Below are 23,390 nucleotides of genomic sequence, written 5' to 3'. Positions count from 1 at the left end.
ATTTTAAAAGAGAAATGAACACTTTAATTATAATAGCTAAATATTTTTCTCTACTTTCTTATAAATTCAAACTTTTAAAAATTTTATATCTTCGTATTTATTTTTATTTTTTTGAATAAACTCATGTAACACATGAGTATCATAACTAATAAGTTAATAAAGGACTCATGTCATATGGTTCATTCTACATCCATATTTCACCCAATGTTAAAAGTGTATTTTGTCTTTTATATCTTCCACATGGTTCATTCTACATCCATATTTCACCCAATGTTAAAAATGTATTTTGTCTTTTATATCTTCCACAGTAACCCGTAGATCTGCACATAAAAGAAAATATTATATATAAATATGATATAATTCACTCAAAAAAAAAAATTTACTTTCGTTAATATGTGTCATTATTATATGATCTTATATTGTCTTTCAGTAAAATATTAAATACGTATAACATATAAAGGTTTATAATAACGATTATTATTAAATAATTATTATAAAATCTAAACCCAAATTATATGTTATTAAGTTAATAATTTTTCTTATAAATATTAGATGTTTCATAACTATTTTTAATTATCAATTTCATTTTTTTTTTCTTACCCATGGCTTGCTCGGGTTTTAACCTAGTTTCAAATAAATAACTCCAACCACCCCTTAAATATAACATTTTTTTAGAACCGAAAAATAGACAGAGGGTAACTCGATCCGAAGGATCAGGAATGTCTGGCGGGCCACCAAGAGGTGCAGCATTCACCACCAGAGGGAACGAAGAATCGTACTCGCACCAATCCAGGAAAAATCCCCCAAACGTGCTCAGCACAGAGTCGAACTCTTGACCTCAACCACTGAGGCCTATAACCTAAGATGCATCACAACCAGCTAAGATGGTGATCACTTGCATATGACATTTTGGACTTAAATAGCCAAAGACATTCTACATATAATTTGTCTTTGATAGTGACTAAATCACGCCTGGACCTTACTATAAATGTGACAACCCGAAATTTTCTATCCTGTACAATCAAGCACTTCATTGAAAGTCAAACTCATTTTTGCTATCATTTAGCATAATTTAGAGTCTGTTTGAGCGTTTTGAGCCTTGTACACTTAAGGGATAAGTGTCGGGGTTTATCTGCTGAAGTTATAGCTCAAAGAACAGGCCTATAACACCTTGATCAAGAGTTCACGGCCACCACAAGGGAGTTTACGGCTTAAACTCCATTTGGGCCGTAAACTCCTCTTATATGATGAAGTGTTGGCCATTTTGTTCATCCCTTTCTTTCCCTTGGCTGAAATCCTCTCAACTATCATCCCGATCTTCGTCCCCGATCTTCAAAACTCGTAAGTTTCTTGCCCTAACTAGTTGATATCTTACATGAACTAGTGATCTTACATGATTTCATCCGTGAAATCATTCCATTTGTGTAGATCTTCAAGTTTCACCAAGAACACACACTAGTGTTCTTGGCCAAAACTGACCATTCAAGCTCCTAGATCGTAAGTACTCTTGTTCTAACTCGTTGTACACTAGGTTTAACATGTTTAGAGCTTAGAAACATCAAGAATCAATGGATGAATGAGAGTTTACGGCCAAGGATCTCCCAAGGTCGTAAACTCCCTTTAAGGGAGCAATGATGCCCTCTTGTCCTTCCAAATGATTAGAACTTAGCCCAGAACCAACCACCATTGAACTAGGAACCTCAAACAACGAAATGGTACTTCACACCATGAGTTTACGGCCGTAAACTCATGGGGAAGTGATCCCTAGGCCGTAAACACAAGTTAAGGTCATTTCTTGCACCTTAAACTCACCTAGCCTCTTGTTTCGCCTTGGAACACTTAACCACTTAAGACATCTTGCCTTTAAGCCTCAAATGGAGACCCATTAGAGAGTTTATGGCCAGGAGTAAACTCCCCTGGGCCGTAAACTCCATTAAGTATGGTCAACGGACCATATACTCAATAACAATGCCTTGTAATCCTTTGTTGCAATCCAATGGCCTCCTAACACTTTGAACAAAGTGTTTTCCACACATTAGGGTGTTTATACTTGTCTAATTAGTGTTATAATCACTAATTGTTTATATACATATGTCTTTATATGTTATTAGGATCATTGTGTGTGTTTAAGTTTTCACTTGACACCAAGCACTTGTCCGACACTTCCATACGATCCACTCACTGCAGATGAGTTCATACCCCTTAATTAACCTTTTAAATGTTTTTAAATGTTTATAAATGCTTTTATGGGGGAATACAGGTTGAATCATGATAGTTATTATATCAATCGCATGTGATTAATAACTAGCATACAAATGGATTTACTACACTTTTAGCTGTTTTACCAAACATAGTACTTCAAATGACTTTCTCAAACGTTTTTACATGTTAAAACTCTTTATCAAATTATCGGACATACTGTATGTTTCCTTTCAAACTCTGTTACAATTGTGTTTCAAACAAAGGTTTTCTTATACTTAAAACTGTCTTATCAAACAAACTACTTTCAAATCGTTTTATAAACTGACATCAAGTCATCATTTATTAGTTATTAAACTTTTCAATGGTTTTACAAAACTTCTTTTATACTTTTATATTGTCAAATGCATGCCTATATATGTATAGTTATATAAGTAATGTTTAAAGGACTTAGGACGGCTAGCTCACTTTAATTCCTTTTCCTCGTTTGGATGTGGCCTTAGGGTATCGGTTATTCGTCCGAATATCGTCTAAATATTAGTTATATATCATGTATACATATGTAGACATAAAAGTTCCATCAGTCAGTTCAGTACCTTTGGGTAGCAAAGGCATGCTTTCGGTTATACACGAACATTACTAGTAACTATAATAAGTATAGTTAGGAGATACTACTTACTATTACCAGTACAAAGAATCACACAAGAGTCAGTTCATTCATGAGTCTATACTAATACATCACATACTATATGAAGAGATACAATTACAGAAATACTAACACATTACATACTATATGAAGATATACAATTACAGAAATACTAATACATTACATACTATATGAAGAGATACGATTACATACAATTACAAGACATACATTTACAGAGATACAATTACAGAGATACAATTACATAGATACTATTACATAGATACTATTACATACGTTTCGAGACTTACCATTCCACCCCCAAGGCTGTTAGCTACAGTAGGGAAAATGCACATCGATGGGTGTCTACGGTTGTACTGTTCGGCGAGTTACCACGCCGTGAATATCCTAGTGCAAAAGGATACAATTTTAGTTTTTATATTATTTTCCTTCTAACCCTTACTTTGTGACACATTCACACGAATGATGAGGTAGAATATATTTGATATAGATATACTATTTTCCTTATTACCTTTATTTTATGACACATACACATAAACGATGAGGTAGACTATAGTTTTTTAATAATAATACTTATACAAGGGAAAAACCGTCACATTTACAGGGATGCATACTTTCAAAATAGTTGGGTATTGGTAGAAGACTACTTTTTATACTAGTAGGAAAGTTGGGATTTTCTAGGGTTTTCAAACGTTTACAATTACTTACAAACATTTTCATACTTATACAAACTTTTCTCCAAACATTTACAAGTCTTTCTTTACAGTTTTACAAATCAAAGACACATAAATACTTATGAATTCACCAGCTTTATTGCTGATACTCGCTTTCAAAATAACTTGTATTCTCAGGTCACAAATAGGCAGGTACGACGACCAGGTTTTGTGAAGACGGAGCAGTCAAGCCTCTTCTTTTATTTTGAGTATTCATTATGTTGTTTATTACTATGAAAGAATACACTTGTAATTAAAATTATACTATTAATGCAATGGATGATGTTGTTGCTTGTTTACTACTTTGCATTGTTGTGATACATTACATGACGTCCTCCGCGCCAGAACGTTTCCGCCGTTCTCGGTTTTGGGTGTGACAATAAAACAAATGATTTTTTGTTTTTGAAAATTGATTTTATAAGACTTCCGCTATTTTTAAAGAGTGAAACATTTATGGTATATTCTTTATAAGCATTCAAAACGACCCAAAAGGTGCACTAACTTCCTAAAGGTAAAGGTGAGGAAGAAGAAGATGGGAAGGGGTGGTGATGAACTTGCATCAACGATAGGAGTCTTCCTCATCAGATCGTTCGATAACAATGTATGTTTTGGGGTTGAACCAACAATTTTTTATGAGCCTCACCACCAGAAACAATATCTAAATCTGTAAACATGTGTGTTGAATCTAAAATCAAGGTGCACTAACTTTTTGAGATAATTTCCTCCTTGTTCAACAAATAAACAAATACACACAAATTAATGTTGATTTCATAAGTGTGTGCTAATTTCGCCATCGGTTTGACTTGGAAACTGAATCAAAAGTGTGTATGTTTATTGTGTGTGTGTGTATATATATATATATATATATATATATATATATATATATATATAAAGAGAGAGAGAGAAAAAGAGAGAGAGGTGGAGGTGGGTGGGGATGGTATTAAATTAATTATAAAAAATACAAAAATGAAAATGAAAATACATAACCGTCATTTCAAGTTTTTTTTAGACTAAAATCAAAAGAAGTTTTGTTTTTGGATCTTCCATGCAAATCATAAACGTTTTGAACCTCATCCAAAAATTTTTATGAAACCACTAAGTACCAAAATTACAGTTTTTTCTTATTTAAATTTCTCATCATTCTCTAGATTGAGTGATTGACGATGGTTGTTTTTGAAGAAAACATAAAAGATGTCGTTATTATAATCTAGCAGAATCTAAAACTTATGCAAAGTACAGGGACCAAAACTGTATATATGTAGCAACATTTCTGCATATACATCCGACGGAAAAGAATGAAAACCTAAAAGGAGAACGCAGAGATGGCACACGGTGGCTACGACAAGCGACGGGTCGCCGGACGGAAACCGGTGAATAAAGCTACCAATCACCGTCCAAAAGCCTTGGGTGTCGAGAAGAAACCTAAAGCCAAGCTCGTCTCTCTAAAACGCCAGATTCGCTCTACGGAGCGTATGATTCGTAAGGTATTTTGTACACACTGTTTCTTCAGATAAATTCGTCTATAGAAAACGCAATAACCTCTTGCTCAAGTGTAGATATTGTTGTTCGGATTCTTTGGATAATAAAATATGTACTTAGATTTTATCATGTCCTCCCTCTGTTCAAAACAAAGAGGTACACTTTGGATGTGTTGATAATATATTAATACGCCACTTTTCTACATTCAGATTGATGCGTATTATGTATCCTCCGTAGATTATTCGATAACTGCATAAAACTTGATATTAATGGTATTTTGGTAGCGAAAACTTGATAATACACCATTATCACCAACATATTTTCAGTAGTTTGTCACACTACATGGTTTCCAACTTCCAAAGACAATCACTTTTGACAGAGACGCCAAATTCATATCTATCTTTTGCTATACCATTCACATACATTGGATTTGATTTCAAAAAGTTTCACGATTTCTGTTAAATTCCAGTTCTATTCCCTTAAAGTTATTTGATCCTTCTTTACTGGATGAAATAAGCCCATATTTTTCTTTTCATGATATATTTAAAGGACACAAGGCCTGAAGTGAAAGAAGCCCTTACAAAGAAATTAGAAGGATTGAAGAATCAACAACAGCTTCTGGATAATCTTGCTTTGGAACACAAAATATTCTTGCGTTACAGAAAGATCAAATTTTTTGGTAAAATTTCTTCATTTAAATTCAAGAAATAGCAAAGTATTTCCATTAATGTTTTGTTTAACAGAAAGAAGGAAGGTTGAGAGAAGAATAAGACGTTTGGAGAAACAACAGCGGGCAGCATCCGGGCAGGCTCAAGAAGCTGAGCTGGCTGACCAGCTTTCCAAATTGAAAGAAGATCTTGAGTATATCAGGGTAATAATCTCTCTTTTATGCAATCATAAATAAGGTTAAATGCACTTTCATTCATTTGTTTATTATAAATTATAATTATAATAATAATATTTTGATTTTGAATCTGCAGTTTTTTCCAAAGGCAGAAAAATACGTATCATTATTTAAAAAAGGTGATAATACAGAGACTGTTAATAAGAGAAACAGCTTACGCACACAAATCAAGGCAAATATAGCTGCTGCTATAGCTAGTGGGAAAGATTTGGAAGGTAATTAATTTCTATTTTTCATTTTTTGTTTCAGAGTTTCGTCCATTTTTTTAAAAAAATATTTAAGATGACAGATTTGCCCTTGCAAGGGTAAACCCATCATTATAAAAAGTTTCTGGACCAAACTTGTAACAAAATCAAAGTTTTGGACCGGTGGTGCTCGTCCGAAACCTTTTAGACCAAAATGGCAATTTTCGACAAATCACAGGGACTGTTTTTGCAATTTTGTCAAAATAAAATTAAAGCAAAAAAATGAAAGTAGGATGCTATAAATTATAATAAAGAAAATACTTGAAAGTAGGTTGCTATTTCTTACAATAAACTGTTTCAGAAACTGGAAGTGAAGACGATGGGTTGGATTTAAGTGATGATGATTTCTTTCAAAGTGGAAGCTCAAGTGATGAAGCTGATGCAGATGATGAGTGGACTGATAAAAGTGCAAGGTTAGAATCGTCTTTTCTCAATTCATACACCAAACTTTTTTTTTTTAAAATTTTTATATAAAAATAAAAACATTTTATAGGGAACAAGCATCTAGTGCTTCTGGAAAAGCAGCTTCCGGTATGTCCAGCGATGAAAGAAATCAGGTTAGCCTGTTCTGTCTTGTACTGTACTGTATACTGTATTAAAAGGCGTGTAAATATATTTATTTTTATTAATTTATTAATTTGTTTATTGAATTTAAATAGAGACATATTTCGGCACGTGCACTCATGCCACCTCCTCGGGCATCAAATAATCAAAATCCAAATCACATGAGATCGTTCAACAAGAACACATCATCATCATCCTTTCATAGGGTTGACATGTCATCATCGTCTCGTAGAGTTGACATGTCATCATCCAGTAATACATCGACAAGTGTCGAACGCCCGTTTTTTAATAACCGGCGACCCGTGGAGTCGGGCACGGGTAATAGCGGGAGTAATTTGAGCTCCAATTCGGATGCTCGCAAACCCAAAAGAAAGAGGCGACCCAAGAAGAAGAAGCAACAGGGTTGATTCATGCTAATGAATTATGATGGTGTCTAAATTTTTTTTTAAAAAAATGTTGTTTTGTTTTTATAAATTTTAAAAGATTTGTAAGTCGAAATGAAGGTTTTGTGAAAGTTGATTTCTTTATAGAGTGTAAACGAATCATATTCGCGGTTGTACGAAATTGTTCTTGGATTTTTCATGTTAATTTTCAAGTTAATACTTTTTTTGGAATGTGTTGATTTTTGAAAAAAACGAATTATGAAACCGATACAAATCGAATTTTAAATATTATAATACATGGTTACAAGTGGGTCACTTAACTGCCTTTCCAAGATCATCTATATCGTCCCCAAGATGATGTATCTAAACTTTTTTCCCCCTCAGGTTATAGTTTCCCCATCTTTCACATTTCAAACATCATCTTCGTTTTCTTCTTAAAAATAGAAAAGTAAGATGCAAAGAAATTTCATTTGGTTTTATCATTTGTGTACAAATCACTAGTTAGAAATAACACCATCCCTTGCACCAGCATTGTCACTTCCTCTCCATATCTTATGATAGGAGCCAATTCGAGATGACTAATCTCCAAAGAATTAAGATGAAGAAGGCATACTAAAATAACATAATGATTTCAATAACTTTTCTGCTTAACTTCCCAAACGTGAAGCTTACAATTATATATAGATAAAGTGCATGAAATGATACTACAAACTAGGAAGCATTAAACGTGGACTTCTAAGAAAAGGTAACCACTTTGATGGGCAGTTGCATGATCCAATATTTATTTCTCCACGTGACTATTGTTGATTCAATCCAAATAACAGGCAGGCTTCTCTTATCATCTGGATCGGCCTTCATTGTTGTTGGGTCGGGCCATGGTGGTTAGGGCTGTAAACGAACTGAACGTTCGACGAACCGTTCGTGAACTGTTCGGTGGAAAGTTCGTTTATGTTCGTTTATTTAATAAATGAAGAAACATGAACAAAAATTTTGTTCATTTAGTTAAATGAACGAACATGAACAATGATCTCGTTCGTTCATTTATGTTCGTGAACGTTCGTTTATGATGTTTATTTAAGTTCGTTTATGTTCGTTCGTTTATGTTTATTTATATTCATCTATATTCAATTATTTTTTATTATATTGCTATATTATATGTTCGTTTATGTTCATATATGTTCAATTGTGTTTTTTTATCTTTGTTCGTTTATGTTCATTTAGCATGTTCAAGAACATAAATGAACGAACATGAACAAACTAATTTGTTAAACGAACGAACATGAACAAGAAAATCTCGTTCGTTTATCCGTTCGTGTTTGGCTAACTTAAACGAACGAACATGAAGAAGACTTTGTTCGTGTTCGTTTGTTCGTTTACAGCACGGTGGTCTTGAGTACCACGTTAGAATCGTATCATCTTATTATCAACAAAATTATTTTTTTTTATTAAGGTATTGGCCCACTTTGTATGTCTATCGAGTTGGCTCGTTGCATAAATCCTTTCATAACTTGGAAAGACAAAAGTGAGTTGGATTTTTCTGAAAACGCAGGTTGAATTGTCTAAATACCATATTTATGTTTTTCAAACACTCATCTAATAATACTTCTAACTCTAAATCTTTTGTCCAAAGTTCAAACCTGGTACACCCAAAATATTATTAGTGTTCTGCGATTGATCTCCCATATGAGCCTTGGGGTGGGCAAACATGAGCCGCTCATATGATACAGTCTGTTTTTTTTTTTTTTTAGTTTATTTTTTTTGTAAAACTTAAATCCTCAACCACTTTTTTATATATATATATATATATATATATATATATATATATATATATATATATATATATATATATATATATATATATATATATTTCCAAAAGACTTGAATCCCCTACCACAATAGTAAAATTTATACCTTGAAACGTATTTGAATTCTTTAAAATCACATCATAGTTCTTTAGATGATTTTGTGATCTTTCTTGTTGACCACTCTTATATTGTTTTACTAGGCCTAATCTATACTATAATATAAAAGAAATATATTTTTCGTATTTGAAATTTTAATGATTTTTCAAAAAAAAAAATCAATGATTATAAATTGGTTACTTAGTTTTAAATAAGTGCAAATAATTAAAAAAAAACATCTACATAGACATAAAATTAAAACATTTAAAATTAGTTAACAATAGTAATTAATTATAATAACCGGTTTTATCATGAATACATTAAATAATTTTAAAACTTTCTTTGTTCTTCCTATAACTCTTTAAGAATAATATATAATAGATCTATCTATTGTTTATATATCTATTAATTATAATATAAACCATTATCCTTTATCCTTATTCATTTGAAACATCCAAACATCTTCAATTTATCTTTTAACTACTACATATATTGAAAGAATTTTCAATTAATGATTATTAATTGGTTTATTAGTGTGACATAAATGAAAAATGTTATTAGTATTAAAAGGATTGTAGTTTACTTATCTTGGAAGGAGAGCCTTCATTTTGAGTCGAAATTCCAATATCGGTTGAAGCACAAGTGATGTCCAAAATGCATGATGGGAACAAAGTCAATGTTCCTCAAATCATATGTCGTAATGAACAATTTTTATCGTACAACAGTCAGTTTTACATTAATAAGGTTACTAACTTCATAATATCTTGGCTTATGTTTTATATTTTTTTCAATCACTTTCTTTTTAGATTTTGTATTAAACTTGGACTTACAAAAAGATTTGTGGTTTTGTTTTGTAGGGTGATGAGTAATTCGGTTACCATGGGTGTTATAGATGTGCATATGTGGATTGTTATGGGTCATAGTGGTAGAAATATCGTTAGTAGATTGATGGAACCAAAATGATAAATAATAACCATCGTTTGATTTGTTTTTTAAGTATATGTTTGTATTAGAAATCTAGAATTTATATGAATTAGATAATTTATAATCAATATAAAGAGTGATTATTTGTTAAATTAAAAACTTAAATATAATTTTAAATCATGATTATCAATATTGTAAGAAAATGTACAAATTTAGTTACAATTTTGATTGCAAGTAAAGAGCATTGATATGTTTTGTGATTATATAACCAATTTGAAGTAGAAAAAAATAATTATATTTAAAGAATAGTTTAAAAGTAGGTTAGATTTGCTGTTAAAAAAAAATGTTAAAGCAATAAGTAGAAAAAAAAATTATATGTAGATATTTATTTGACGTAAATTATATGTAGATATTTATTTGACCATGAATTTTTGTGATCTCCTCCGATCTCGCACACTTCTTACCAAATAGGATATCGGGATTCAATTTTTTAAATTTAAATTTCATCCCTTCTGTCTCTCTTGATTGTTATCATTTCATTCACCAGAAGTAACCCTAAATATATCCTCTCTTCCCTCTCTCAAACTTAATGGGTGTCAATGGGCAACTAGAGTAATAATGACAAGAGGTTTGTTTGCCTTTTCATCTTCTTGTTAAATTTCTAAGGTTTGTGCTATGTTTCTTGGTGGGTCTTTTCTTGGGACCTGTTGCGCTATTGAATGAGAGTAAAGCTACTATGCTTTATGTTTATTTCCTTCGTGCCTTTTTTACTTTGTTGAATCAGAAAAAAAGATATTAGTATGATAGTGTTAATTTTTTAATCTTTCTTTCATACATTTTACTCAAAAAAATTAATCTAATTTGGGGATGAAATTTTTAACATCTCCTAGTAATTGTTGTTGATGATGCTAAATTCTTAAGCAAAGCTTAATCCCTACTATTTGTATAAGATTGGGAAAATAAAAAATCATATACTTATATTTTATCTATCAATATATTTATAATTATATTTATTTTCAGAGGTCCGGATTATGGGTATACACCTATTAGAAATGAAGAATGAAAAGTAAGAAATTTTGTTGACAGACAAAGGTAATTAAGAAAAATAAAAAACATTGATGGTATGTCTGTTTTTTTCTTTTGAGTTTAGTTTCTATAAATTCTTGCTCTCTTGATTAAATGTTTTCTTGTCGTTTTTTTATCGGTGGTTGACCATTATTTGGCAACTGAAGCTTCAGATTTTAATATGTAGATGTATTATTCGATACGTTTTGATTCTTTAGCATTACCCTATTTTATACTTTTCTTATGAACATGCATGAACACATGTAATTTATTGTTAAGTTGAAAGGAAAAACAAAAATTACAATGTTGCATCATCTTCCACTTTAATTCAAATGTATACCACCACTATTAAAAAACCAATTGTCTTTCTATTTTTGCCTTCAAGTGTTTGATGAAAGTATTAAGAGAACTTTGTTTTTGCTATGATGTTATTTCAGGAGACTCAAGTGGGATATGTATCGAAACTGCAATAAAGGTTCTTGCACTCTGTGGAGTCCACATAGTTATGGTTGTTAGTGATATATCCGTAGGAAGAGAGGACAAAGAAGCAATCCTAAAACAAATCCTAACTGCAAAGGTTTTATGCTGATAAGATGTTCTTGAGGCGTGGTCGTTCGACTTTTTTTGTCACACTGCCTTCTCTACAAACCCTTGGATTAAGTTATCATTTTTTTTCTGTTTTTTCTAAAATGTGAAAAAATACGTTGCCATTTAGTGACATCAACTGCTATATGTTGCACTATTTATTCAATTTTTTTCTTTCTGTTTTTGTATTTAAATTATTTAATTTTTTTATTCGTTCAACAATTTAAACAGTAAAATAACATATTGTTAAAAATATTCATTAATTCATAAATAAAGTTTACCAAAAACATTTTTTATTGATGACTTTCTGCAGCCATTGATTCTAACAAACTCATTTTAATGGGGACTTTTTGGATCCAAAATTTGACCAAATAGTCCTTGGATAAAGGACTAATAACAACATTAACATTGTCAATGGACTATGGACTATAATTTCACAAAATACACTCATCTTCACATAAATGATAAATTTTATACAAAGCAATTAACAATCAAAAACTAACATGACTACTCATTAGCTTTTTCCTAATGTATGATTATTATTATTATTTATTATACTTATGCAAATGAGTGGATTAATAAGAGAAGGAAAAACACCATGTGAAGTTGAAGTAGAAATAAACTTACTTCTATTAAGTGATATATTATTACGTGTGCTTTATATGTATATTTACCAAGCCATATTTTGTATTTAACCTAGTCAATAGAATTAGCTGTATATTCCTAGATAATCTCTAAGTCAGTTTGTAACCTTGACTATATATGCCAATCGTATCTTGTACTCATTCAATTCTCAATACAACAAAGCATTACTTTAGATGGTATCAGAGCAATCTTGCTCATACGAGTCAAATCGATCCTACCCTATTCTCTAAAATCAGTCGATCACAATCACAACGATGGCTTCCAAAACTACCGCTCAAATCACCGCCTCCACTCACCTCATAATCAAACTTACGCCAAACAACTATCCGGTTTGGAGAAAACACGTTGAATCAACCTTAATCAGTCTTGACCTAGACGGTCACCTCACCTCCGCACCACCGACGACCACCCTCACAGACAAAGAGGGAAAAACTAATGCAAATCCATAGTATCGGCCATGGTACTGCAAGGATCAAATGATTTTTAGTGCAATTTAGGGAGTTGCTCAGATTCAATCCAACCCCTGGTGTCATCTGCTACAATAGCCCGTGAGGCTTGGAATCGACTCAGCTCTAGTTACGCCTCTACTTCCAGGTCTCTCATAATCTCCCTCAAATCTAAACTTGTGAAGAACCCTAAAGGATCACGATCGGTCACAGAATTTCTCCAGGATATGCGTGCTATCGCCGATTCCCTGGCCCTTGCCCAGAGCCCCGTCACCGAAGAGGACCTCATGGTCCATATTCTCTCACAGCTTAGCGACGAATATCACACAATTGTTGCTGCTCTCAAGGTACGAGAAAATCCCATCGAATACTCAGAGATGTTTGGCAAACTTACTGACTTTGAACGTAGCCTCAAAGAAGCCTCTCCTCCTTCCGATATCCTGCCTACCACGGTGAATTACACTACCCGAAATCAAGGATTCAATAATAGGTCATCCAGTAACAACTCTTACAATCGCCATACTCGATCACCACCGTCCTATCAGTCTCGTGGCTCTCAGCAGTCACAATGGAATAACAATAACAACCCTGGTGGTAACCGAAACACAAAAAGCAACCAGTTTTGTCAATTCTGTAACATCCCAGGTCACCTCACCAAGGATTGCCGGAAACTAGCACGCTTCCTCCGCGACAATAACATCACCACCGACCGCAACAGAACTTTACCGCCTACTGCCAATGTCACCACGTCCTGCCCAGCCTCTCCAAAGTGGCTTTTCGATACCGGGGCATCCAATCATGTTGCATCAGATCCTACCTCCCTTCATCACGTGTCGGAATACGGAGGACCCGATGAGATAGTGCTTGGTGACGGTACCTGCTTACCTATCACACATACTGGTCATTCATATATTCACACATCTCACAAACCATTAATTTTATCTAATGTGCTTCATGTTCCTAAATTAAACAAGAATTTAGTTTCTGTTGGTGAATTATGTGATACTAATCTTGTTTCGGTGGAATTCTTTCCATCTCATTTTTATGTGAAGGATCTGGACACGGGGGCGCGACTCATGCGAGGAGAGAGAACTAATGGCGTTTACCTCACTCAGTTACCTAAAACACATTCCATTCATGTCACCTCCAAGACCTCACCACTTATTCTTCATCACAAACTTGGCCATCCTTCACATCAAGTCTTCAAGCAACTTGTTTCTAAGTTAGGTTTTAAGTTTTAGTCTGAGTTTGATGTTCATTGTTCATCTTGTTCAATTAATAAAAGCCATAAATTGCCATTTGGTCAAAATTCCTTTGTTGCTACAAAACCACTTCAACTCATTTATTCTTATGTATGGGGACCGGTACAAAAATCTGTTGATAAATTCTCTTATTATGTTATCTTTGTCGATTATTTCACCAAGTATACATGGCTATATCCTTTGGCTCACAAAAGTGATGTTGCTCTCATCTTTCCACAATTCAAAGTGTTAGTCGAAAAATTCTTCCAGCTACCCATTGTCTCCTTATTTAGTGACAATGGAGGTGAATACATCGGTCTTACATCCTACCTTCAACAACATGGTGTATCTCACTACACAACTCCACCCCACACTCCCGAACAAAATGGTATTGCGGAAAGACGTCACCGTCACATAGTTGAAACCGGTTTAGCTCTCCTCCATCATGCTCACATGCCATTAACCTTCTGGTCCCATGCGTTCCAAATAGCCGTGTACCTTATCAACCGCCTTCCAACACCTATACTCCAAAATAAATCCCCCTTTGAATGCCTCTTTAACCAATCACCAAACTATCATAAACTACAGCCCTTTGGTTGCCTATGTTATCCGTGTCTCCGCCCTTATACCACCTCCAAATTACAACCACGATCCGCCCCATGTTTATTTCTCGGATATTCATCATCTAAGTCCGCATACAAGTGCTATGATACTCAAAACAAAAAATTATACCATTCCAGACATGTGGAGTTCATTCCAACAACATTCCCTTATACCACCGAAAACCTTCCTGAAATACTCCCTACCCCTGACACTCACTCGACTCACTCACACTTGAACAAAACCCTCTACACACTAACGACCTGCCCACCTCTCCAAATACAACACCGCCACCTACACCTTCCCCTCCTCTCTTCACTGCTCCCATTACAGCCGATACTATCCAACCAGAACCCATCACCGACTCCACTGTTGCACCCGAGGCTGAACCAACCACCCTACCCAGCAACCACCATCTCCAAGCAACTCTAATCCACCATCACCAACAATACAACCACCTCCCACAGCCTCACCGCTTCCTGCCCATCAGCATAGAAAACCCAATACCAAATACTACAACCAATCATTTGTTAACTCCACCACTTTACACCCCATTTCGAACACCATCGAACCAACCACCCATACCCAAGCTCTAAAGGATCCTCAATGGCGCACTACCATGGACCATGAGTTCAACGCTCTATTACACAATGGTACCTGGGAACTAGTACCCAAATCCTCCCACACTCCAATAGGATGCAAATGGATTTTTCGCATTAAACGAAACCCGGATGGCTCCATCTCCTTCCATGTGACGTAAAGCCAAAAGAGAAGTAGTTATTTTGTTGATCTCAATGTGATGCTACACCTCCAATCCTACATAAAACCTATATAATACCCATTCCCCATATATAGACGAGAGATAATCCAAAAATTGTACTTAGGAAATGCATAAAAAGATAATGGTAAACAAAACAAGAACTTAGTTGGAGGTCTTGAGCTGATTGTTATTTTTTCCTGATATACAAACCCTATGTACCTCTCATTACTAAAAAAATCTTATAAAATCTTAACAATATGATAATTCCTTATTTGGTAACTGGATCTTAGAAATTAACGTTATTATTTACTTCATAATTTTCTCACCAAAATATATCATTTTCGTGTATATTCTAACTCAGATTCTCCTTAATTGCTTCGGCTCCGATTGTAAGTAACCTCTCTTCTTTTACTTGAGAAGTTTGTGGTCTTGAAACAGGTAATTATATTTCTTAATTTTTTACTTCTGGGATAATAACGACGAAAAATTCAACATTTCTACAATTTATGCTCAAACTAACAAATGAAATTAAGTGTTTGAAGGGGCACTAATTTAACAAGGATTCATACATTTTTCAATGTTGAATTCCATTTTCTTAAAGGCTTTTCAACACCAATTTCACTTCAAACTTTAGAATCGGCCCTTTCTCTGTTTCTTCTTGCTTTGCTATAATCGATAGTTATGTAACTGTGATAGGTTAACAAATGGATATTGTTTTGAAGGCATTCGAAATCGATTGTTTGCAAGAATCTTTGTTGCCTTCATTTGTATTTGTTGTCTCCCAATGGCATCCCATATTTCATTTGTTCTTGACTTAGGATAGATGATGTTTCATAACTATTTTTAATTATTTATAAATTTTAAATAATCAATATAAAATTCGAAACAAAATTTATATATTATTAATTTAATAAATTTTTATAGATATACGATATTTCATAACTATTTTTAATTACCAATATTATTATTATTTTTTGCCCGTAATTTCTACGGGTGGTTGTAACATAATAAAATCATAAAAGCGACCTAATAAACCTAAAATATGCATCACTAACTTTCACATACTTTTTCGATGGATAACACCCCTTTAATAGGTGGATCATAGTTAGGAAAACTCTATTATTGGAAAATTTTGCCCCCCCTAAAACCATTGATGTTTGGCCCAAATTCTAATCTTTACTTTTATACATTTGTGACGTTTTCAACCCTTATATTATTACTTTTCTCATGCATTGTCCTCTTCCTTTCTTTAAAGTGTTAAAAACCATCTCAAAAGTTTGTCTATTTCACATTTTACCTTTAACTATAATGCACTAAATCACGAGTTTTTACAAATATCGACAATGGCATAATATACATACAAATTTATAAAAAGAACCTCAAATTAAGAGCAAACGAACATGATTTTAAAGTTGAACGACTAAAAAGGATATTTGTAAACAGTTGAGGGACCATTTATGTAATTTACTCAAAACAATGTCCGGCTTGATCCGCACCCTATTAATCAGCAATTCAGCTAAAATATTTTCTGAATGTGAGGGATAAAATCCATGGAACCCGCGAAACCACGGATTGCATTCCTCATAATCTCAATAGTAGTAATAATTTCCGATGGTTTGATCTTTAGAGGTTTAGCAGAAGGTGTGACTTTTGAGGAAGCAAAACAGCTGAGAGATGAGGTAAGATTTTTCCGTATTCATATATCTCCCCATGTGTATTGTTCATCCATTTGATATTGTTAATGTTAAAAGCTGAAATCGTTGATGGTGATTGTTGATTGTTGACTAATTCACATTTTTCTTCGAACATCCCATGTTCTCGATTTGATAATCGGGAAGAAATTATCGTTTCGCCTAATTGCCCTTTGATTCGTTATATATCCCTCCTCTGGACGTTCTGAAATTAACGAAGATTAAGAACATGTTTGATTCATATGAGAATATGAAATTCCTTATAATGAACATAAGGTTTTTACAGTAGATGAAGTCTAGCTGGGGTTTGGGTAAATTGAAACCCTTTCAGAAATATATTCTTCTGATGAACTGGTTTATGATAAGAAACTCTTTGAGAAGGGTGTCTTTACTCTTTACTCTTTACTCTTTAATCTATGGTTTTATAATAAAACTTGTATCAAAAACTAGAAAAATCGAAAGCAATTCCCTTTTGTGATTTAGGTTAGTGGAATGTTTTATCATGCATTTGATGGATATATGGATCATGCTTTCCCACGTGATGAATTAAAACCTCTATCATGTGAAGGAGAAGACACACTTGGTGGATATGCTCTAACTTTGGTAAGTAACATGATAACATCTACATTCTTATTAAATATAATTTCATTTTCCTCTTTTTTTTATTATTAAAAATATATATATATATATATATATATATATATATATATATATATATATATATATATACTTATGAATTTACTATAATTCCACCAGTACAGATTGACTCCTTAGACACTTTGGCTTTACTTGGTGACAAAGATCGATTCACTTCTTCTGTTGAATGGATTAGTAAAAATCTTAGATTTGATATTGTGAGTATCATGGAATTAGTATTATTATTTTTGTATATTTGATTAAATAGATTAAGTAATAAAAAAAAATGATTTTGTATTTATTTACAAATTTTCAGAACAAGACAGTTTCCTTGTTTGAAACTACTATCCGAATTGTTGGTGGTTTGCTTTCTGCTCATCTTATTGCAAGTGATTATGCAACGGTATTAATTCTTAGTTTTTAAATTTTAATTTTGTAACATGTCTTTTTTTTTTATTAAATTTAAAAATACTTATGAATTAAAAGTTTAAAATTATTACAGGGTATGCGTATTCCTTCATATGATGATGAACTCCTTCATCTTGCTGAAGATTTAGCTCGTAGATTATTACCTGCATTTGATACTCCAACAGGTTTTTTTTTTTAATTTTTTTTTTTGCATTTAATATGATGTTTTGCTAAACAAATAGACATTTTTTAAAAGGTATTGTTTTTGTTTTGTTTTGTTTTTGTTTTTGGTTTTTTTTGTTTTTGTTTTTGTTTTTTTTTTTTTTTTTTTTTTTTTTGTTTTCTGATCTTTTTGAAGCTATTTACTGCAGGAATTCCATTTGGATCTGTTAATTTGTTGCATGGAGTTGATGAAAATGAAAGTAAGGTATGGATTTATGATTTATTTTTTCTTTTGCTACCTTGATTTTTATATTTATCATCACATATAACAAATTATTTTAGGGTTAATCTCAAAAAAACCTTATATTTTTTGCGTTTTTTCCGGATTAAAACATCAAATTTCTTTTTTGCCTGAAAAAGACCTTGTATTTTCCCCAAAAAGCCCTCAACTTTGTATTCTTTTTTTCTTCCGAAAAAAACCCTCAACTTTTTTAGTTTTTATCGAAAAAAGCCCTCACATTTTACAATTTTTTTCGAAAAAAATGAAAAATACAAGGTCTTTTTCAGGCAAAAAGTAAATTTGATGTTTTAATCCGGAAAAAAAAAGCAAAATATAAGGTCTTTTTTGAGATTAACCTGTTATTTTATGAAACTGTTAATGATTTTTATATTTATCATTAACTCCTAACCTTTTACAAATTTGTCCTCATTTATTTTTTCTTGAATCCTTTTTAAAACATCCTTACTTTAAAAAAGAACAAGCACCTATCTCTCCCTAAGGACTATATCCTCTTTAAATTTTAAAACTTTATAGATTTGTTTTTTGAATTTTTATAAAATATTATGACATTACAATTTTGTTTTATTTAGATAACATCAACAGCTGGTGGAGGCACTCTGACATTAGAATTTGGTGTGCTTAGTCGATTAACAAATGATCCAAGTAAGCCACTTTTTTCTTTTTCACAATTTCCAAAAATAAAATAAATTTTTTTCTCTAAATATTTTTTTTACAACTTCTTAACATAATCAATAGTTTAATATACATAACCTCTTCATCTTGTAAAATGCAACAATTTCCATTTTCAAAGGTCTTGTATTTATTTCAACATCTTTATATTCCACTCTGATTATCTAAAAATGTAAAATTTTGTCCAAAAAGTTGTATTTTTATAAATTTAATCAAACACTTCTAACAAACTTTGGGCCCACATAATTTAAAATTCCTACAAAGCTTTGTATTTTTATACATGAGATGGATCTTGCATCCTTTTCCTTAAATACTTGTGATTACAAAGTTGCACAAATTGTGAATTTTTTTTCAATTTTTAATTTTTGATTTTTTTTTTTTTTTTTTTTAGTTTTTGAGGAAGTTACAAAGAATGCAGTTAGAGGAATATGGGCAAGGCGTTCAAGAATAAATTTAGTTGGTGCTCATATTGATGTTTTCACTGGAGAATGGACACAAAAGGTAAATAAATTATTATTGTTATTATTATTATTATTATTATTATTATTATTATGAAATGTTAAAATTATAGCTTTGTATTTGGATTATTAAACTACATTTCTATTGTTTGCAATTAGCCTTTGATTATTTTTTCATCAAAACATAAATTCATGTATTATTAAGCTCCTTTTTTTTTAATCATATGAAATTTCTTTCAGGATGCTGGAATAGGGACAAGTATTGACTCTTTCTATGAATATCTATTGAAGGTAAAAAAAAAAGGTTATAACAAATAATACATATAAAGCAAAAAGCATAAATTTTTTATATTCAAGAAATAAATATCCCTTCAGGCATATCTACTATTTGGAGATGAAGAATATCTATACATTTTCCAAGAAGCTTATGGAGCAGCTATGCACTATCTTTTTCATGACCCTTGGTAAAATATTACATTTTTCAGTTTTTTTCTTTATATTTATTTTTTTTATAAAAGATAAATTCATACATGATGACAATTTTTAAAGATGTGTAGGTATGTAGAAGTCAACATGAATTCTGCTGCACTTGTTTGGCCTTTATTCAATAGTCTACAGGCATTCTGGCCAGGTCTTCAGGTAATAAATTTTTTTTTTTTTAATTTTTTTTTTATAAAGTATTATAAGTCAAGGGGTATTTTTGTAAATCTGACTACTGAAATTGGAAGGTTTTAGCTGGGGATATTGATCCTGCTATTCGAACACATACAGCTTTTTTTAGTGTATGGAAAAGATATGGATTCACTCCAGAAGGCTTCAATCTTGCTTCCTTTTCTGTTCAGGTAACTTAACTTTTAACTTTATGAAAAGGGTAATTTCGTCTTTTTTGTGTTTTGAAATTTGAAAATTGTTCTACAGCATGGTCAGAAGAGCTACCCTCTGCGTCCAGAACTTATAGAGAGCACTTATTGGCTATACAAAGCTACCAGGGATCCAAGGTTTCATACATAATTTTATTTTTTGTAATTTTTGTGAAAAAAGACGTTAATGCCCTTCTCATCCTAGAAAGTAAGATCTATTGTCTTTGAAATAGTATGGTGGTGTTATAACTTATAATAAACAAAAAGAAAAAAGAAAAAATGCAAGTATGTTGCTATTTTTTGCTTGGATTCAGCCAAGAATGGGGGTGAGTAAAAAGACAAGAATGCCCTCCAAAATAACAATAACCCTTGTTGTGCAGGTATCTTGATGTAGGAAGAGATATTGTTACAAGCTTACAGTATGGGGCCCGCTGCACTTGTGGATATTGTCACATATCAGATGTTGAGTTTCACAAGCAGGAAGATCACATGGAGAGCTTCTTTTTAGCTGAAACGGTATCATATGATGAAATTACTTTTTTGCCCCTAGCCAGCTGTTTTGTTTCACTTTCACTTGGCATTACACTGTGTCTTCTGGCATACACCGGAGTAGGACTCTGGAGGACTAATGAATGACAATGGGATAATAAAAAATTCAAAAAAGACATAAATGCCCTCATCATGATGGATATTGACAATGTTTGATGCTGTGTAGGTCAAGTATTTGTGGCTTCTTTTTGATCTGGCTGCTGGCCCAGATAACCTAGTTGAAAACGGGCCCTACAAGTGCGTTTCTTGAATTGCTCCACACTGTTTAAAAAAAAGAAGGGTATTTCTGACATTTAGCCTTTTTATTTTTTGTCTACATTGATTCCATTTACAGGTATATTTTTAGCACTGAAGGTCACCTCTTGCCTATGACACCAAAAATTTCTTTAGCCCATGAACATTGTTTGTATCTTGGAGCATACTGTAAAGCTAATAATTTTGGACAAGAATACCCTCGGTCTTATATCTTGAAAGATGACATGCAAATGCAAGCTACTAATAATAGTAGGTTTCAAAGAAGTCTTGGATCCTCAAGCTATGTCACTCAATATGGTCTCTATAAAACCACTTCTATATCAGGAATTATCAAGGTTAGTATATACTTTTATTTTTATCTTTTATCTTTATCTTTAAATTAAACTAATCATTGACACTTTTAAATTGATAAATAATACCAATGTACATTCCATGTCTTTTTATCACAAAAAACATTTTGTTTTTTTTCAAAAAGTTTTATTTCATTTTTGTGAAATTTTGTATTTTTTTTTGTTGACATGGTGCTGATGTAGACATATGATGTGATTGATTTATTGAAACAAGATGTTAAAATTACCAAATTGTCCTTGAGATTTACTAGATTTTACATCGATTATTTTTAATATTTATAAATACGTATGCTATTTAATTATGAGTAAATTACACGAATGGTCCCTGTGGTTTGGGGTAATTTACGTGTTTGGTCCCTAATTTATTTTTTTAACTCGGGAGGTCCCTACTATTTGTTTTTGTTACGCGTTTGGTCCCTACTATTTGTTTTCGTTACACGTTTGGTCCCTGTCTTACCTAAAAAGACTATTATTTAAATAGAGAAAAATGTTGGGGTAGGTAAGGTAAGGTGAGGGGTGTGAGATTGAGGGTGTGTTTATTTGAATAAATTAAAAAATTAAGGAAAAATAGTCTTTTTAGGTAATACAGGGACCAAGTACGTAACAAAAACAAACAGTAAGGACCTTCCGAGTTAAAAAAATAAGTTAGGGACCAAACACGTAAATTACCGTAAACCATAGGGACCATTCGTGTAATTTACTCTTTAATTATTCTATTAAATAATTATACATAATTAATTTTTTTGATCCTTAACCTTACACTATGAAGTTTGAATTAGTAGGTGATTATGAATTTTTTTTTTAATGAATTATCATTTTTATGAAAGAAAAATTGTTAATTCCTTTTAAATGGTTTAACATTTTTATAAAAAAAATGTGTTTCAGGGGCTTTGTCCCGGGCTAACCCATGAGCAAAAGTACGGTTTATCATATGTTCCTTCACCACCAACGGTCCATGAAGATGGGCCCACGGCCCAAAGAGAGAATGATGCTGGTCAAACCCAGTCAATGGTGATGCTTCATGTGTCAAATGAAGTCAATGAGGAGTCAACTCTGACCAATTAAAACTAGTAAATTTGTTAAAGTGTGATTCCAAGTATTTAAATTTGTAGATTATATTATATACATCGATTTTGTGATATTGAGCCATTGGGTTACCCGAGGGTGGATTTTATACCCTCGTGTGTTGTATATTGAAAATTTAAACTAAATTTTTTTTGGTGTTATTTGGTTCTAATATAGCTAGTTTTAAAGATTATTTAGTTGCGATTAAAGTAGGAGTAGCACTATTTTGTTTGGTATTATTTTCATTTTCTTGAAGGTTGTAATATGATTTTTCTTGATTTTTTTTTTGTCTTTTAGTGCATTGCGGACTATATTCGTATATCTTTGCATAGTAGAGATGGACCAAATTTGGAGTAGTAGAGATGGATCAAATTGCAGGAGTAGAGATGGAGTAAATGTCTGCATGAAAGAAGACTATTTGTTTTGTTAACATAGTAAATTAAAATCTAATTACTCTGATTTAAAAAAAAACTTTTTAAATAATTTTATGATTTTATTATAGATAATTAACAATGTATATCAACTTTTATGTATTATTGTATAAAACAAGAAAAATAAAATGGTAAGAACTAATGTATATATTTGATAAAACCCAACAAGTTTTGGTTGTAAAGTTATATCTATATATTATAATTAGGGATAACGGAATCAAACACATAAAATGGATG

At 32.1% G+C, this 23,390-nt stretch overlaps 2 protein-coding genes across 3 annotated transcripts; both read left to right on the top strand.

Moving 5' to 3' along the window:
- Window positions 1–4,860: 4,860 nt before the first annotated feature.
- LOC144998696 (rRNA-processing EFG1-like protein (DUF2361)) lies at window positions 4,861–7,382 on the top strand. Its single transcript, XM_078958430.1, has 7 exons — window positions 4,861–5,060; window positions 5,605–5,734; window positions 5,799–5,926; window positions 6,036–6,174; window positions 6,506–6,617; window positions 6,698–6,761; window positions 6,864–7,382. The coding sequence occupies exons 1-7, from the start codon at window positions 4,899–4,901 to the stop codon at window positions 7,173–7,175; spliced, it is 1,047 nt and encodes a 348-aa protein (XP_078814556.1). The 5' UTR covers window positions 4,861–4,898; the 3' UTR covers window positions 7,176–7,382.
- Window positions 7,383–16,825: 9,443 nt separating this feature from the next.
- On the top strand, window positions 16,826–22,883 carry LOC144997112 (Glycosyl hydrolase family 47 protein). Of its 2 annotated transcripts, none has more exons than XM_078956941.1 (17): window positions 16,826–16,997; window positions 17,493–17,612; window positions 17,771–17,863; window positions 17,962–18,048; window positions 18,148–18,238; window positions 18,425–18,480; window positions 19,086–19,158; window positions 19,577–19,686; window positions 19,884–19,934; window positions 20,019–20,107; window positions 20,201–20,282; window positions 20,372–20,485; window positions 20,562–20,641; window positions 20,884–21,019; window positions 21,219–21,289; window positions 21,387–21,642; window positions 22,543–22,883. In XM_078956941.1, the coding sequence occupies exons 1-17, from the start codon at window positions 16,869–16,871 to the stop codon at window positions 22,720–22,722; spliced, it is 1,818 nt and encodes a 605-aa protein (XP_078813067.1). In that variant the 5' UTR covers window positions 16,826–16,868; the 3' UTR covers window positions 22,723–22,883. The 2 variants fall into 2 exon arrangements, with proteins under 2 accessions (XP_078813067.1, XP_078813068.1); XM_078956942.1 differs by having other exon boundaries at window positions 16,884–16,997; window positions 17,578–17,612; window positions 17,766–17,863.
- Window positions 22,884–23,390: the final 507 nt, after the last annotated feature.

This window comes from Lactuca saligna, chromosome 5 (assembly GCF_052625555.1).
Source record: "Lactuca saligna cultivar CGN05327 chromosome 5, ASM5262555v1, whole genome shotgun sequence".
Classification (NCBI taxonomy): Eukaryota; Viridiplantae; Streptophyta; class Magnoliopsida; order Asterales; family Asteraceae; genus Lactuca; species Lactuca saligna.
Note: the sequence above shows the minus strand (reverse complement) of the source record. Positions and strands in the feature narration are given on the sequence as shown.

Excerpts from the sequence above, each read along its gene's own strand:
- LOC144998696 (XM_078958430.1), top strand. The coding sequence starts at position 4,899 with ATGGCACACGGTGGCTACGACAAGCGACGGGTCGCCGGACGGAAACCG. Across the intron at positions 6,175-6,505 it reads TAGTGGGAAAGATTTGGAAG|AAACTGGAAGTGAAGACGAT; the intron begins GTAATTAATTTC and ends AAACTGTTTCAG. Across the intron at positions 6,618-6,697 it reads TGGACTGATAAAAGTGCAAG|GGAACAAGCATCTAGTGCTT; the intron begins GTTAGAATCGTC and ends AACATTTTATAG.
- LOC144997112 (XM_078956941.1), top strand. The coding sequence starts at position 16,869 with ATGGAACCCGCGAAACCACGGATTGCATTCCTCATAATCTCAATAGTA. Across the intron at positions 18,049-18,147 it reads TTGCAAGTGATTATGCAACG|GGTATGCGTATTCCTTCATA; the intron begins GTATTAATTCTT and ends AAATTATTACAG. Across the intron at positions 19,159-19,576 it reads TCGATTAACAAATGATCCAA|TTTTTGAGGAAGTTACAAAG; the intron begins GTAAGCCACTTT and ends TTTTTTTTTTAG.